This window comes from Varanus komodoensis, unplaced genomic scaffold (assembly GCF_004798865.1).
Source record: "Varanus komodoensis strain SLA01 unplaced genomic scaffold, ASM479886v1 scaffold81, whole genome shotgun sequence".
Lineage (NCBI taxonomy): Eukaryota > Metazoa > Chordata > Lepidosauria > Squamata > Varanidae > Varanus > Varanus komodoensis.
The window spans coordinates 410,606-424,437 of NW_025336495.1; the positions used below are offsets into that span (position 1 = coordinate 410,606).

Consider the following 13,832-nt stretch of genomic DNA (forward strand, 5'->3'; position numbering starts at 1 on the left):
GCGGATCTGCTGGGTGCGGGAGCAAGACGAGCTGCTGTGGATCCGCCAGGTGCGGGAGCAAGACGAGCTGCTGTGGATCCGCCGGGTGCGGGAGCAAGACGAGCTGCTGCGGACCTGCTGGGTGTGGGAGCAAGACGAGCTGCTGCGGCTCCACCGGGTGCGGGAGCAAGACGAGCTGCTGCGGCTCCGCCGGGTGCTGCAGCACCAACGGCAAATCTGGCTGCTGCATGTCTGGTGGATGTGGCAGCATGAGCAGCAAAGCCCCTGGCGGCTACGATTCGAGCGGCAGCAGCAGGCATGGGACCAGGAGCCGCACGAGCAAGCTGCCCTTCTTGTCCTCAGCTGGTAAGTGGGACTCTCGGCGCGAATTGGGTGGGAAGGGGGCCTGAAGTGGAGCAAATGAAATCCCACGAAAGTGGGAAATGGGGAGGACCCGAGATCCCGTTGCTTTCGGTGGCCCCGTGCCTGCAAGAGGAGGAGCAGGATTCAGGCCCGGTTCCTTCCGCTTCTGCTCCAGGAGTGAATCCGTCCGATCGAGGCGTGTTGAAGCCTCCCACCAAAGCGACTCTCTTCTCAGCCACTTCTCGGCACACAGTTGACGAAGGCTCTGGCAGGGTGAAGCAGAAGAAGAGAGCCACCTTAACGGTACAGAACTGAAAGCTGCCGGAGCTGCTGGGGGCTGGCAGCCATGTTGCCTGCAGAAGGAAGGGTGGAGGAGGCGTGGCTGGGCTGCCACCTCACGGCCGGTTTTAGCCTCAGGCACTCATCCCAGCAGCCGGTCGTCCCGACCCCAAGGAGGCCGAGAACATCGCAGGGCGCTCCCCCAGTCCCCGCTGACAACCAGGTTCCCTCTGGCCCAGGAGAGGGGCTGCTGGGACATTAGCACTTTGTTTCTGCTGGCCAAAGGCATCCTGTGCCACATCCCGGCAAGCCCGGGGCCCGGGGCCCTGGCCTGGGGTGGCAGCCAGCCAGCCAGCTGAGGCGTGGCCCCAAAGCTGCTCTGAAGCTGCACACGTGAGCCCGCAGGCGTGTCCTGAAACCTGAACTGTCCTTTCAGTTCTGCCAGAGTGAGCTAGGCAACCCGTCCTCGAAAGAAAGGTGCTCAAGCAAGAAGAAGCGCGTTGAGAAGAACAAAGCAGGTACCGCCCGAGGCGAGAGGGCGGTGTGCTTTCTGTGCCTGGAAACGCCAGATGACGTTTGCAGGGGTCTCTGCGGTTGCTTCCCCTGCATCTGTGTGCGAGTGACTGGGGAAGGCCCCTGGGCACATCACTCACACCTCCATTCCTATTTCCCTCAGCTGGCTGGGGATAATGGGGGTGTTGTCCAACGCGCTCCAGCAGCTCCCAGCTGAGGAATACTGCTGCAGCGCCCGCCACTCTCCCGTTCCGTCTTTCAGAGCACGTGGCCTCCACGTCGCAGGACAATGAGGACTCGGAGCCCTCGTCTTACCTGCGGCATCTGTCTACTTTGTGAGTGCCTGAAAGATCCCTGGAAATGGCAGCATCCGCATGAGAGGCAGAGGGACAGCGGCTGTGCCCAGCCTGTGCCAGGAGGGACCTGGTGGCCCCTGGAAGCACCCGTGGTGCTTGGTCGGACCAGCTCCGATGGCCAGAGGCCCTTCCTTCGGCACACGAGTGCTATTTTGCCTTCCAAGGATGAGCATGTCAGGCTGGGGAGGGGGGCGATTTTAGGCAGTGAAAGAGGGGACTCCAAAAGGTGCCAACAGTGATAAGGCCCCGATGAGCCATCTTGCCGTTCTTTCATCCAGGAATGGCCGCTTTGAGCTCAGAGAGAGGAGCGGCATGATCCCAGCCATTTCTGGTGCTGTTCCTTCGTTTCCGTGAGCTGGGACTGGCTGCTTGCTCTGTGTAGGGCAGACTGCAGGGGGAAGGGCCAGGATTCTCCAGAAGGTCCTCTCCTGCAGCTTGCCATGCTACGAGGGGTTAAACAGCTCTCTCATGCAAAGGTGCCTGCATTCTTGCCTCAGGCGGGTCTGAGCAGGGCCCCCCTAAATGAGGGTTAGTTTTCCTTGTTGTCACCGTCTGGAGCAGTTCTCTTGACCCTGGTATCCTCTGGGTGTGTTGGACTCCAACTCCCATCGTTTCCAACCAGCTAGGGTGGAGCTGGGGAGGGGGGCACTAATCTGGGAAAAGTTGATCCAGAGCAAGGACCTTTTGGGTCAGTGGAGCCATTTGGATATTTGAGAGTGCGCAGTGGGCACCTTCACAAAATGGCTGCCATGGAAGGGAGGCTTGCCCATTCTGGTGGTGGCAGCCGCACAGAGAACATGTCCCTTTCATGCTCAGTTGGAGTGGTGACCTCCAGCACAAGCACCCTCGCCGTCCTGGGGGGCTCTGAACCCTCTGCCAAAGCCGCTCCCCCCAGCCCGGTCACGCAGAAATACAGACAGAACCAAGCCCTGCGTGGCCAGAGCTGAAGCAGCAACACAGCGCTGCAGGAGATCCCCCGGCCCTCCTGATGGGCTTGGGGCGGCCACCCCTGGCCGTGGGGCTCGTCTCTCCCTGAGCCTCCTTTTGAAGGCTGGGCAGCCAGATGGCCAGAGCCTGGGGGTGGGTGGGGGGGAGCAGGCAGAACAGCTGCAGGCACCCATTTTCAAATAGAACCAGTGAGGCCCGTTCAGCCGAGCCTGTTAGATGTTGCCTCTCCTAGGAGAATCTTGGGGTTCAGGCCACATGTGGGGCACCCTGCGGAGAAGCAGCTCTGAGAGCGCCGCAGCCTCCCAGCGAGCCCCTGCGGACACTCGGGCCGAGCACCGGGCCCCGCGTTGACAGGGATCTGGGAATGGGGGCAGACAGACCCTTAATGAAGACTAACAACAGCCCAGTGGGGGGCAGTCGCCATCTCTGACACCGATCATCCAGCCAGCCAGAGCGGCTGCAGCTACCTTCCCAGCAGTTCAAAACATGATGCTTGGCCTACGTGTCTCTCTGCGGAGGGTTCCTCCCTGCCAGAAGGCGGGCAGGGGGCAGCACTGAGTTTGGCCAGAATGCGGGGGCTGCCACCATCCCACCGCTCTTCCTCCGCCTCCCTGACGCAGCGGCCGTGCAGTCCACGAGAGGTCGAAGACATGCCCCCCTTTCACTTGGACACTCGGGCGACAGCCTGGCTCGGGCTGCCGGGCCAGTTGGCCGACCGGCCCTTGCCGCGCCCAGCACAAAGCTCTCTCCCTGCCTCTGACCCTGACCCGGGCCTCACTACCATGCTTGCTGGCGGGTCCGCTGGCTGGATCGCCCCGACAGCGTTGCAGGCCCAGTTCCAGAAAGCAGCCACATGCAGGTTTGCTCCAGACCGTCAACAGACGCCTCTTTTCTTTTCTGCTCACAGAGACCAGCCAGCACTTCAGGACAGCCTGAGAGGAAAAGTAGGTCACTCTATCGACGGCTGATACGTTTTGGGGTTACCGTGTGCAGGCGCTCGCCCAACCCAGCCCCGTAAGGTTGCTCTGAAATGTCAATGCACAGGATGTGGAAGGTCCGTTTCCCATCTGAAGCGCAGCCTCCACGTGGCGGGGATGCGGGCTTGGCACGGGCGTCTATGTTTTTCCTCCCCGTCAGTGGCGGCTGGGTGACGGGGGCTTCGATGGAGGAACACTGCAGGGGAAAGGCTGCAGCGCCAGTCACTTTCAGGGCCTTCCTCCCTTGCCCTGCTGCTAATAAACATGCTGGGAGATCTGACTGCCTAATAAGCAAACGTGCTGCCAGTGAGCTGGATGGAACAGCGATCAGGTGGAGCCTCGGCTGGCCACAGAATCGGTGCTCCCCCGCGGTCCCTTCTCAGACTGCAGAGAGGCAACAATGGGGTCAGAGTCAGTCCCTGGCCCAGCGCTCCTCACTGTTTTCGTTAATGACTCAGGCGAGGAAGTGCAGGGAGCGGCTACCAGATCTGCAGATGACACAAAACTGGGTGGGACAGCTGGAAGGTTGAAATGAGATGCGAGGGGATCTTGGAAGATGGGAGTGCCGCCTCGAACGATCAGAGCGAAATGCAGTGGGGACAAGTGCCCAGCGCTGCAACTGGGAATAAAGGAAAAGACACCCAAGGCATCGTTACAAGATGGGGAATACTTGGCTGAACAATATTGCAAGTAGCAGGGAAACTGGAATTGTTGTAGATGAATGTGAGTCAGCAACGCGCGTGACGGCAAAAGAGGCCCATGCTAAATCGGGCTGCAGTAACAGAAGTGCCATTTCCAAACCCCATGAAGTGTTAGTTCTCCTCTACTGGTTTGCACTGGTGAGGCCTCATCTGCAGTCCTGTGTCCAGTTCTGGGCACCCCAGTCTGAGAAAGATGCAGACAAGCTGGAATGGGTTCCGGGGAGGGTCACAAGGGCCACCTGGGGACTGGAAACAAAGCCCTCTGAGGAGATGGAAAGAACTGGGCGCCTCCAGCCTGGGGAAGAGAGGACTGAGGGGGGATTGGAGAGCACTTGCCAGGTACCGGAAAGGCTCTCACAGAAGGGGGGCCAGGATCTCTGCTCCATCACTGCAGGGTGCAGAGCACAGAATACTGGGCTCAAGTGCCGGGAAGCCAGATTTCAGCCAGATAGCAGGAAAAAATACCTGGCCATTGGAGCAGTGCAACACCAGAGGCATTCGAGGGGCAGCTGGACAGACACCCAAGAGGGATGGTTTACCTTGGAGGCCAGCACTGTGCAGAGGGTTGGACCCAAGGGCCTCTTTCACCCCTACTATTCTATGACCTTTGATGCTTATTATTTGCATTAGTAAGGTGTGTGAAGCGCTCTGCTCACTGTACTATTTAAAATATTACCAATCTTCTGCATCCAGACAAGTGAAGTGGTTCGTAGGCTGCAAGGAATCCAGAAAGTAGGGGAATGGAAAGAGAAATAGATCTACAGCTAGGGAGAAATTAGTTTGGTTTGCATTTTAATATGAACTGAAGAAATGTTGTACTATGGAATCAATAGGGGAACTGAAGCTCACTTATTCCTCAAAACTTGTACCTTTTTGAATTTTTGTAGTGGAGTTCTCCAATCAATAAATGGGTACAAAATGCATAAATTTGGTGCTATTTGCAGAAACCACCAAAATATTAGGAAAGTTACTTGCAGTTTTTCCTTAAAAATGTAGAAGATAGGGCAGGAGAAGTTCCCAAAATGTGTTATGAACCAAATTTAAGATGGGAAAATGCAAAACAGAGAGAAAGGGACTCAGAGAGCCTGGCGTTTGGGTGCCCCCTGCAGGTGGAGTGACGCCCCTTGTTCTCCTTCCATTTCTGCACAAGGTCTCTGCTCTGGAACTGAACGGCATAATTCAGAACATCATGACCTGGGTGGTGTCGGCCGTCACCAGCATCCTCTACCCGGCCCTCACAAAGTTCGAAGAGCGGGTCAGGACACGAGTTTACACCATCTCGGAGGAGTCGGTGCTGTCCTCCGAGAGCAGCAGCAGCAGCTGCAGTAGCTGCAACGAAGGCATCTCTGAAGCCTACAGGAACCTTCCATCCTCTGCCAGGAAGGTCAGCTTTACTGACACCAGCATCAAGCCCACGGCCCAGCATCAAACCAGTGGGAAGCCCACATCCTTGCTCTCCTCGAAGTCCTCCTGCACCTCCTTCTCCAAGAGTGCCCCCATGTCTGCAGCCAGTGACATCTTCAAAGGGAAGTTCAAGAGAGGGAAAACGGCGATCTTCTTCTCCCCGTCCAAGCACAGCGGTCTTCTGTCCACCACAGCAAGCATGAGGAGCTCCAAGTCAGACAGCTACATCTTCCAGATGCGGAGGGCGGCTTCCGACACCCTCGAGAAAGCTGTCGCTTCATGCCACAGCAAGCGCAAATCCATACTGCCAAGGGTGCCTCTTTCCAAAGCAGATTCTACCAATACAGCCACCACCGACACAGAAAGGATTCCCTTTGCTGCAGGGGAGCATGGATCCCCACAAGTCTCAGCAGATCAAAGAGAGGACACTGACTCGAGAGACCTGAAGAGTGTTTTTTCTGACCTGAAGGATCCCCTCGTCAAAATAACATCCATTTTCCTCGATGATATTTTCAAGAAGGTCTTGGGTGACTTGGGTTTCGTGGTGTCTTCCATCTCCATTTCTGCAGAAGTCCTTCTCGAATCCATCTCAGAAAGCCTTCTGGGAAGCCACCCTGCGGGCTCGCCTGGTGCTGGTTCAGTCTCGAGGATTGCCAGCTTCGTCGCCAATGACCTTGTTGAAAGTGTGCTCAACAAGCTGCACTCCACAGCCCAGAAAAAATACATGGAAACCATCTCCAGAGACAGCTTCGCCACCGAATGCAAAGCACTCTGCATGGTGGCTGCTGGAAAGCACGCCTTTCCCGACCCGTCCTTCTGGAGGGCATGGATGCCTCTGTCCCTTGAGTCCATTCATGGCATTGCTGAGGAGATCATTCAGCTCATTGTTGATAAACTGCAAGTATTTTCGAGTCTGAGCCAAACAAAAGTGTCCCAGTTTGAGTTGTGTGCCAAAATAAAGGCCCTCGGCGTTCCTCTCGAGCAGCTGTATGCAGCAATCCCGCTGCACACGGTGGAATCCGAAGCAGCCCATGCGATTGTCAGGGACACCATGCGCAAAGTCATCTCCAAAACCGTGGCATCTTCGGAAACAAACCTCCTCCAGTATGTGGAGGAAATGATCAGCAGCATCCTTGGCTACATCCAGAGGCAAATGAGCCCCGAAGGAGCCATTCCCACAAGGGAGAGCTCCGTTCTCATCCAGCTCATCAATGACGTGTTCAATGACTTGAGTCTGGAAAAACTCTGCGGTGTTTCCGCAGCAGCAAAAACCACAGCCAGCCCCAAGAAGGAAGGGGAGCTCGTGCATCAGGACATCCTTGCTGTTCCTGAAGTAAAAGCGACAACAGTGACAACACTCTTCACAGCCGACCGATTGGTGAGGAAGTCACTTCCTCCTGTTAACATTCCTGGAATGGTAATTTATTCAGAGGCAGAAACGGAGGAGAAAGACAGGAAGGAAGCTGATGGAACCTCATCATTGGTCAACCGGGAGCAGAAAGTGTTGGTTGTGGGAGAGGGTCAAGATACGGTTAGACATGAAAGTTTTGGCCTTGAATCACAGCAAAGGAGCCAGCCTCACCCCAAATCATCCCTCCAAGGTGCCCAGGGATTTCAGGACCAAGACAGGAAGAAGGGACCAAAGGGTTTGGAAAAGACAGAAAGGTATTTGGAAAAACTTGTCCCAGATGCCATCTTTTCTTCCCTTGAAGCTCAGCAGACCACAACTGTAGAGTGGACTTTAGAGCAGGCCTTGGAGAAAATGGAAAAAGACTTCAAGGAGCAAGAACAATCACCTATTGTCCAACTTGTGCGGGATTTCTTGAACGAAATGTTCCGGCATGTCTGGGCTGAGCAACCAATTTGGCCTCCCAGGGCTCCTCCATCTCTTGCCCACATGAGCACAAACAGACAGCAGGCAGAGGAGGGGCCTGTGGCCAAAGGACAGCCAGAGTCCAGCCGTCTGGGTCCCGTCTCTGACGCAGACGTCCACGCGCTTGCAGGGGACTTGGTGAGAACAGCCTTCCAAAAGATCTCCCGTGCCACACAAACAGACCCACAAGACATCTCCAGGAGACCAAGCCTGGTTATCACTGATATTCTTCCTCTGAATATGCCCACAGACGCTGCAAAAGGGCTACCAGCTGTGCATTTCAGAGATCCAGAAATGCCCTTTCCATCGGGACACCTGCAGGAGACAACTCGGCCCCTCACAAACGTCACAGACGATCCAGCCAAGACCACCCAGCATGAACATAGCCTTTCGTTTGCTAAATCGGAACTGACTAACGACCTCAGGCAAACCTTTATAGCAAAGCTGGAAACTTTTGTCACTTCCAAAATTGAATCTCAGCTGTGTTTGGATGTGAAAAACCTAAAAACATCCATCAGTTCTGACTTTTCCTCTGCCATTCAGCAGGAATTCAAGCGAATACTAGCAAACCAGTGTGGTGCGGAAAGTATTTTTAATTCCTACAGTAATTCCATTTTAGCAGAAAAGCAAAAAGTGGAACCCGCACTGTCATTGTCTCAACTGAACTTAAGGTCACATGCGCAGGAAGTGGCCAAGATGATGCTGAAAAGTCTAAAACATGGATTGGATAAAGGAACTGAGACTCCTGTTATATTCTCCGAAAGCATCGCTGCTAGCCAGATCATCAGCATGGTTTTAGCTGTTCTTGTTCCCCATGAAAACCTCACCGAATCCCAGCATCCCTCATCACGGAAACAGAGTGTGCTAGAAAAACTTTTTAGGAAAAACCCAGCCTACAAAAAAGATCTTCAGTTCCAAATACAGAACACAGTTGAACTGTTTCTCAATGAAATCTACCAGACCATCATGCTGGAAATGGGGAGCTCCCTGACCGAGAAGCTGTGTGCACCGGGAGGGAAGGCAGCAGCAGAGGACACCTTCAAGAAAGTGCCTTCCAGAGCAGCTGTGGCGAAGTCGGACGCGTCACTGGTTTCCTCTGAGTTGGTGGATATCATATTGGAAGACTTGCGTTCTGGACTCGCGGCTGGCCTGAACATGAAGGGGACTCTCTCGGCCCGGTTCCACTCTCTTCTCTGGGATCTTGTTCAGGGGACAGTCGAGCCGTTTGCCCAGCTCATCAGCCGAGGGGCCAAAGCCAAGTGTGGGAGCCATTCCTTGGACACCCCGAGCCAGCCGAAGGTGGAGCAAAGCAGGAAAATGGCCAGATGTTCTATGAAGCTGCTTCCAGACTTGAAGGACTTTTCCTCTGAAGGGATCACCAAGTACTTAGTTGACAACATTCTCCTCCGGCTCAACATGTTTGCAGAAGAGAAACTGGAAAGTGAGTTGGCCCTTGCTCCACAGCAGGAGAAAGAGCATCAGTCTGAAGGCAGATATGCAGCGTCCACCCAAGGAGCAGGTCAGGGTCACTGCAGGACGCATGGGCCACAGGCTCCAGCAACCAAAGCAGGCAGCTACCGTGACAAAGCGAGGCTAGCTGTCCAGGCCTCCCAGTCCAATTTGAAGCTCTGTGCCGAGAAGCTGACATGTACCATCCTGACAGTCATTCAGAAGGACCTGGAACGGGAAATGCTTTCTTGCCAGGGCATCATCCCTTACGAAGAGAATGCTTCCGCCAACGAAATCATGAATGATCTCCTCCAGATCTTATCTGTCCAGATAGCCTTAACAGAAAATGAGGTTCAGAAGAGGGTTCTGAAAAGGATCTTTCAGAGGCAACCAGCAGGCCAGAGTGGAGGCTTCCCCTTGCTAGCAAGAGTGGAAGATGTTCTCAGCCAGGTTACCCAGAGGATCCTGGGTGATCTCGGACATTTGCCCTCTTTTAACAATGAGACACAGTTTCTCAGCTCCGAATCCAAGTCCTCCTCCTATAATGGGATGACTGAGACCATCTCACAGGCAAACACAGCTGGTGTTGCTGGTGACATTGTGGAGGGTGTGCTGAGCAAGATGTACTCGGTTGTGGTGGGGACACTCTTTAGCTCCAGTGGATCACAGTCAGCACTGGACAGTCTGAGCAGCAACAGACTGTCCAATGAGGCACCCTGTCTCACCGGCAAATCGGACCTCCAGAAGATGACTTTGGCGCTGTCTCAGCTCCAGCCCCCACCACGGTCCTTGGGGGAGGAACTAGTCCAAAGTGTTTTGAATAAAATTGCCTGTTTTGCTGCATCCAATCTGGAGGAAGTCCTTCCGTCATCCATGGGACAGAAGCGGAAGTCGCACGCATTGCTTCAGCATGAGATCCAGGGAATGGGAGGCATGCTCTGGAGGCCAAGGCTCTTCTCAGATGGCTCAGAAGGCTCACTCATGAGGGTCAGTTTGTCTAAGTCAGACTTGACAGTCTATGCCAAAGATGTGGTGAGCAACGTTTTGGGAACCATCATCGATGGCTTCAAGATGGAAGACTATCACAGAACCATCTTGCGGGTCAACACCTTATCCTCAGAGCAGATCTCCATTGCGAGTGACCTGGTCCATTCTGTGGTACATGACCTGCACACCAATGACATACAGATTTCTCACTTGCACAAGCACACCTCCGTGAAACACGGCAAGGTGGATGGCCTTCCTTCAGCCCAGATGTGCTTCCAGTTTGAATTATCAACCAAAGAGGCCCGGGGAAAATCCAAAGGCCTTTTCTATGAAGACTTCTCATCCTACCTCAAGCAAGTGCTTCCAAAGAATGGGATTTTAAGGGAAATATATGAACAACAGCCATTGTCTGATGCGACCATCAACGAAAGCTTGGAGATGCTGCAGGTGGCAGAGAGCATCATCAGTGAGGTTCTCATGAGAACCCGAGACCTGGAGGCGTCTGTCTGCACTCTAAGGAAAATACCAGGAGAAGTGAGTGAGAGGTTGTTCTGTTATGGCTTCCAAAGGGCTGGAGCACCTGCACTTGTCCACAGTGACTCTCGGGCAGAGATCGACTCTATTGCAAGAGACATTGTGGCAAGTGTGTTTGAAAGTGTGCAGAAATGTTTAGCATGCAGTGTTCCTGCCACACACGAAAAGGACAGTTTTCTGGGAAGGAAAAGCCAGGCTGTACCAAAGGGATCTGGGAAAATGCTCAAGCACCGTTTTACCCAGCCGGAATTTCCCTTTTACAATGTTTCTCTGAAAAGTGCCATGGACACAATTGACAAAATAGCCAAAGAAACTGTTGAATGTGTGTTCCTCATGCTGGAGACCTTTGTTGCCCGGCATTTCAGACAAGACTTCAAGTGCAATTTCTTGGAAATTGTGAAATTCCCATTAGAAGGCCTTTCTTTTGCCCAGCCGACAAGATCTTTGGATTCCCTCTTGACCCAGGTAGGAAGTGTGGCCGAAGCCACCGTGGAATCATTCCGAAGTCAGTTACAAGGAGCTGCAGGGAAAGAAGCACTGCCAACTTTGGGATCAAGCCACAACTTTCTGGACTTTTCCAAGTTAGGCAGTGCCATAACGAGGGAGTGCATCGAAACGGCGATTCAGCAGGTACAGGTGCTCCACTCGGAGCTGAACGTGTACGCCAACAACGCTGTCAGCGGCATCCTCGAAATCATCAAGCGCACCCTGGACAGGGAGCTGGCGCAAAAGGAGGCCACCCTGTTCAGCAGCTCTTCCGAAAGCCTGGTCCTCAGCGAGACCATCAGCGTCATGCTGGATCGCTGCAACGAGAGCCTCACCGAGATCACGTCGGAACTGATGCTGGAGAGCCTCCAGCGGGAAGTGTCACGGCAAGGCTTGGCTCGGGAGCTGGCTGCATCGCCGGGGGTGAGAACAACTTCCCGGAAGCGCAGAAGAGTTGATCTGAGGGAGCGCTTCCCCCGCATCAAGGCACCCGGGATGGTGGTCTATTCAGAGGAGGAGACCGAGGTGCACGAAGGACCCCCCTCTCAATTTCCATCTGTTTTTAAGTACGCAGAGCGGGGCTGCCACGTGACGCCGGAGATGTGCAAAGGCCTGCCTCGCAGCACACCGGCTCCCGGGCCAAGGCCTCCGGCGAGGCGCAGGCGGAGCACGGCTTCAGGGGCAGCCAGGCCTGATGTGCTGGAGGATGAGTTGCTTCCCAGACAAAGTTCAGTTCCTGAGGGAAGCATTTTTGGAAAGCTCTTCAAGCAAAGAGAAGACGTCAGACTGACCTGGCCAGAGCACCTGAGAAAGGCAGGCCCCCTCCCGCACCACGAGCCCCTGGCAAGGGCTTCTCCGCTCGGGATCCCAGAGGGCTCCTGCTTGTCGGCCGCCTGCCCTCTGAAGCTGGGCCACACTGCTGAAACTATCGTCAGTGCTCTCCTCAGCGAGTCCGGACTGGAGAACGAGGGGATGGCACAAGCCGGCTGCTGTGGGAAAGCCAAGCACCACTTCCCCACCCTGGCAGATACCTCTCCCCTGGGCACCTCCGGCTCCTCTGCGCTCAGAGGCTCAACGCTCGAGCGGCACAGCCTGCTCAGCCGCTGGGAGGGCCGGCTGAGCAGCTCCAGCGAGCAGACCGACCTGGCGGCTGGGGAAGGGGGCCTGCTGATGCGGGAAGGGAGCAGCCTGCTGTCCAAGTGGGAGAGCAGGCAGTGCGTCTTTCGGTGCAGGAGCCCGGACCCTCACGGAGACCTGGAGCTGCTGGCTTGCGCGCACGTCCCAGACCCCTGTGAGATCCAGCTGCTGGCCAGCCACATTGTACTGAGCGTCATCAAGGAACTGATAGTCTTCCAGTCCAGAGGTGAGGGGTGTTTGAGGGCTCCCCCCAAATGGGACGGGCTGCCATTGGGCTGCCATAGCAGTGCTGTGGAGCCTCTCCGCCCGAAGGCCCACGTGACCAGGGACAAAGGCCGAGGGGCACCAGTGCACTGCAGCTGAACATCCCCGCCGCCAGGAAGGCAGCCTGTGCTGCCCAGCAGGAGGAACTGGTGGTTGGGGAGGGGGCGGGGAGGGGAAGGGGGTGGCCATCCGAGGAACGTTGGAGGGCCACCTTTGGGCCCTGCAATGGTGGTTTCCCACACCTATGGTAGAGCACAGGTGCCATTTCTGGCAACCGCACAAAGACCATTTGGCCCGACACACCGCAAACCAAGGCAGACAACCCAAGCGGGCACCTCCAAAGCTGCTCAAGAAAACAGAGTTCCCTGTTCACTGTGGGGCTCTTGTATTTCACTGATGTTATCCTGACAATACTTGGCAAGGGAGAAAAAGAGCGTCCCCCTCCTTCTGTGGCCTGAATTCCTCCAGCCTCTGCCAAAGTAGCTGGGATGCACCTGTGTGCATTTCTCGCAGAGTGAAGAGCCCATGAGCTACTTTGATGCATCACAAGTGGCACCAGCAAAACTGTCTGCAAGAAGGGCAGGAAGAAGCTCAGAGCTGAGTCTGCGTTGCTCTGGGATAGGGCACAAGGTTCCTGCCCCGGGTGATGTGACAGTCAGGTGGGAACTTCCTGGGTTCAGATTTCTTCCCCACACTCTGCCCAGGCCAGAAGGCAAGCCACCCTGAGAGCAAGTCTGTGAGTATCCAGGAACACTAGTGCCTCATTTGCAAAGCATGTGGCCCTTTGCACAAAATCTGCCATTCCTTGCACAAAGTGAGCCAAGCCAGCAAGTCCTGTGTGCAGAAGAAGAACCCCTGTGAGCTCGCTTCCAGCTGGATGCCACACACACGCTCTGCATGAGGCCAACTTGGGAAAGGCAGAAAGCAGGCCAGAGGGCATGGGAGCTGAGCTGAGGAAATCCAGTGGATTTCCCCCACCCCGTTCTGGACCCCCTGTCCCCTGGGCACCCCACGGGCCTGACGGCTCTGAGGCGAGCAGCACCGTTTCCATTCCCACTCGCTTGCTTTGCAAGCCCTCTCTTCCTTCCCAGGCGAGGGTTCATGGATACGGAGGATGCTTTTCCAGCCAGCAGGCAGGGAACAGATGTGCCCCTGCTTCTCGCGGGCATGGCTGGCTTTACACCATTGCATGAGCAGCCCAGCCAAAGCCCGCGGTTTCCTCCTCCATTATCCTGGGAACCCTGGAAGCTGCCTTGGACTGGATCTCCCCCTCAGTCCATCCAGCTTGCTTCTGTCGAGACTGACTGGCACCTGCAGCTCTCCGGGGTGGCAGGGGGGGCTTTGGTAGTCCAAATGGGAGATGTTGCTGGGACCCAAACTGGGACTTTCTGCAGGCAGAGCAGGGGCACTACACTGAGTGATGGCCCCTCTCTGTTTCCAGCCTTCTGTGGAGAGGCTGGAAAGTGCAGGCTTTTCCTGAGCAGAACCTTGTATTTAGGGGACTGTCTGGTCTTGAGGTAGGCAAGCCTCAGAGAGTTCGCAGTGGGGGCCACAAATATGCCGCAGTCCATTGTGCAGGAGT

General features: G+C 55.4%; 1 protein-coding gene across 1 annotated transcript in view; it reads left to right on the forward strand.

The window, feature by feature from the left end:
- FSIP2 (fibrous sheath interacting protein 2) overlaps positions 1-13,832 on the forward strand; it is a 35,674-nt gene that overhangs the window by 9,719 nt on the left and 12,123 nt on the right. The window contains exons 12-17 of the mRNA XM_044456088.1: positions 50-345; positions 845-926; positions 1,058-1,139; positions 1,397-1,469; positions 3,346-3,382; positions 5,267-12,212. Of these exons, the coding sequence (XP_044312023.1) occupies positions 50-345; positions 845-926; positions 1,058-1,139; positions 1,397-1,469; positions 3,346-3,382; positions 5,267-12,212 (7,516 nt within the window). The remainder of the gene's footprint in view (positions 1-49; positions 346-844; positions 927-1,057; positions 1,140-1,396; positions 1,470-3,345; positions 3,383-5,266; positions 12,213-13,832) is intronic.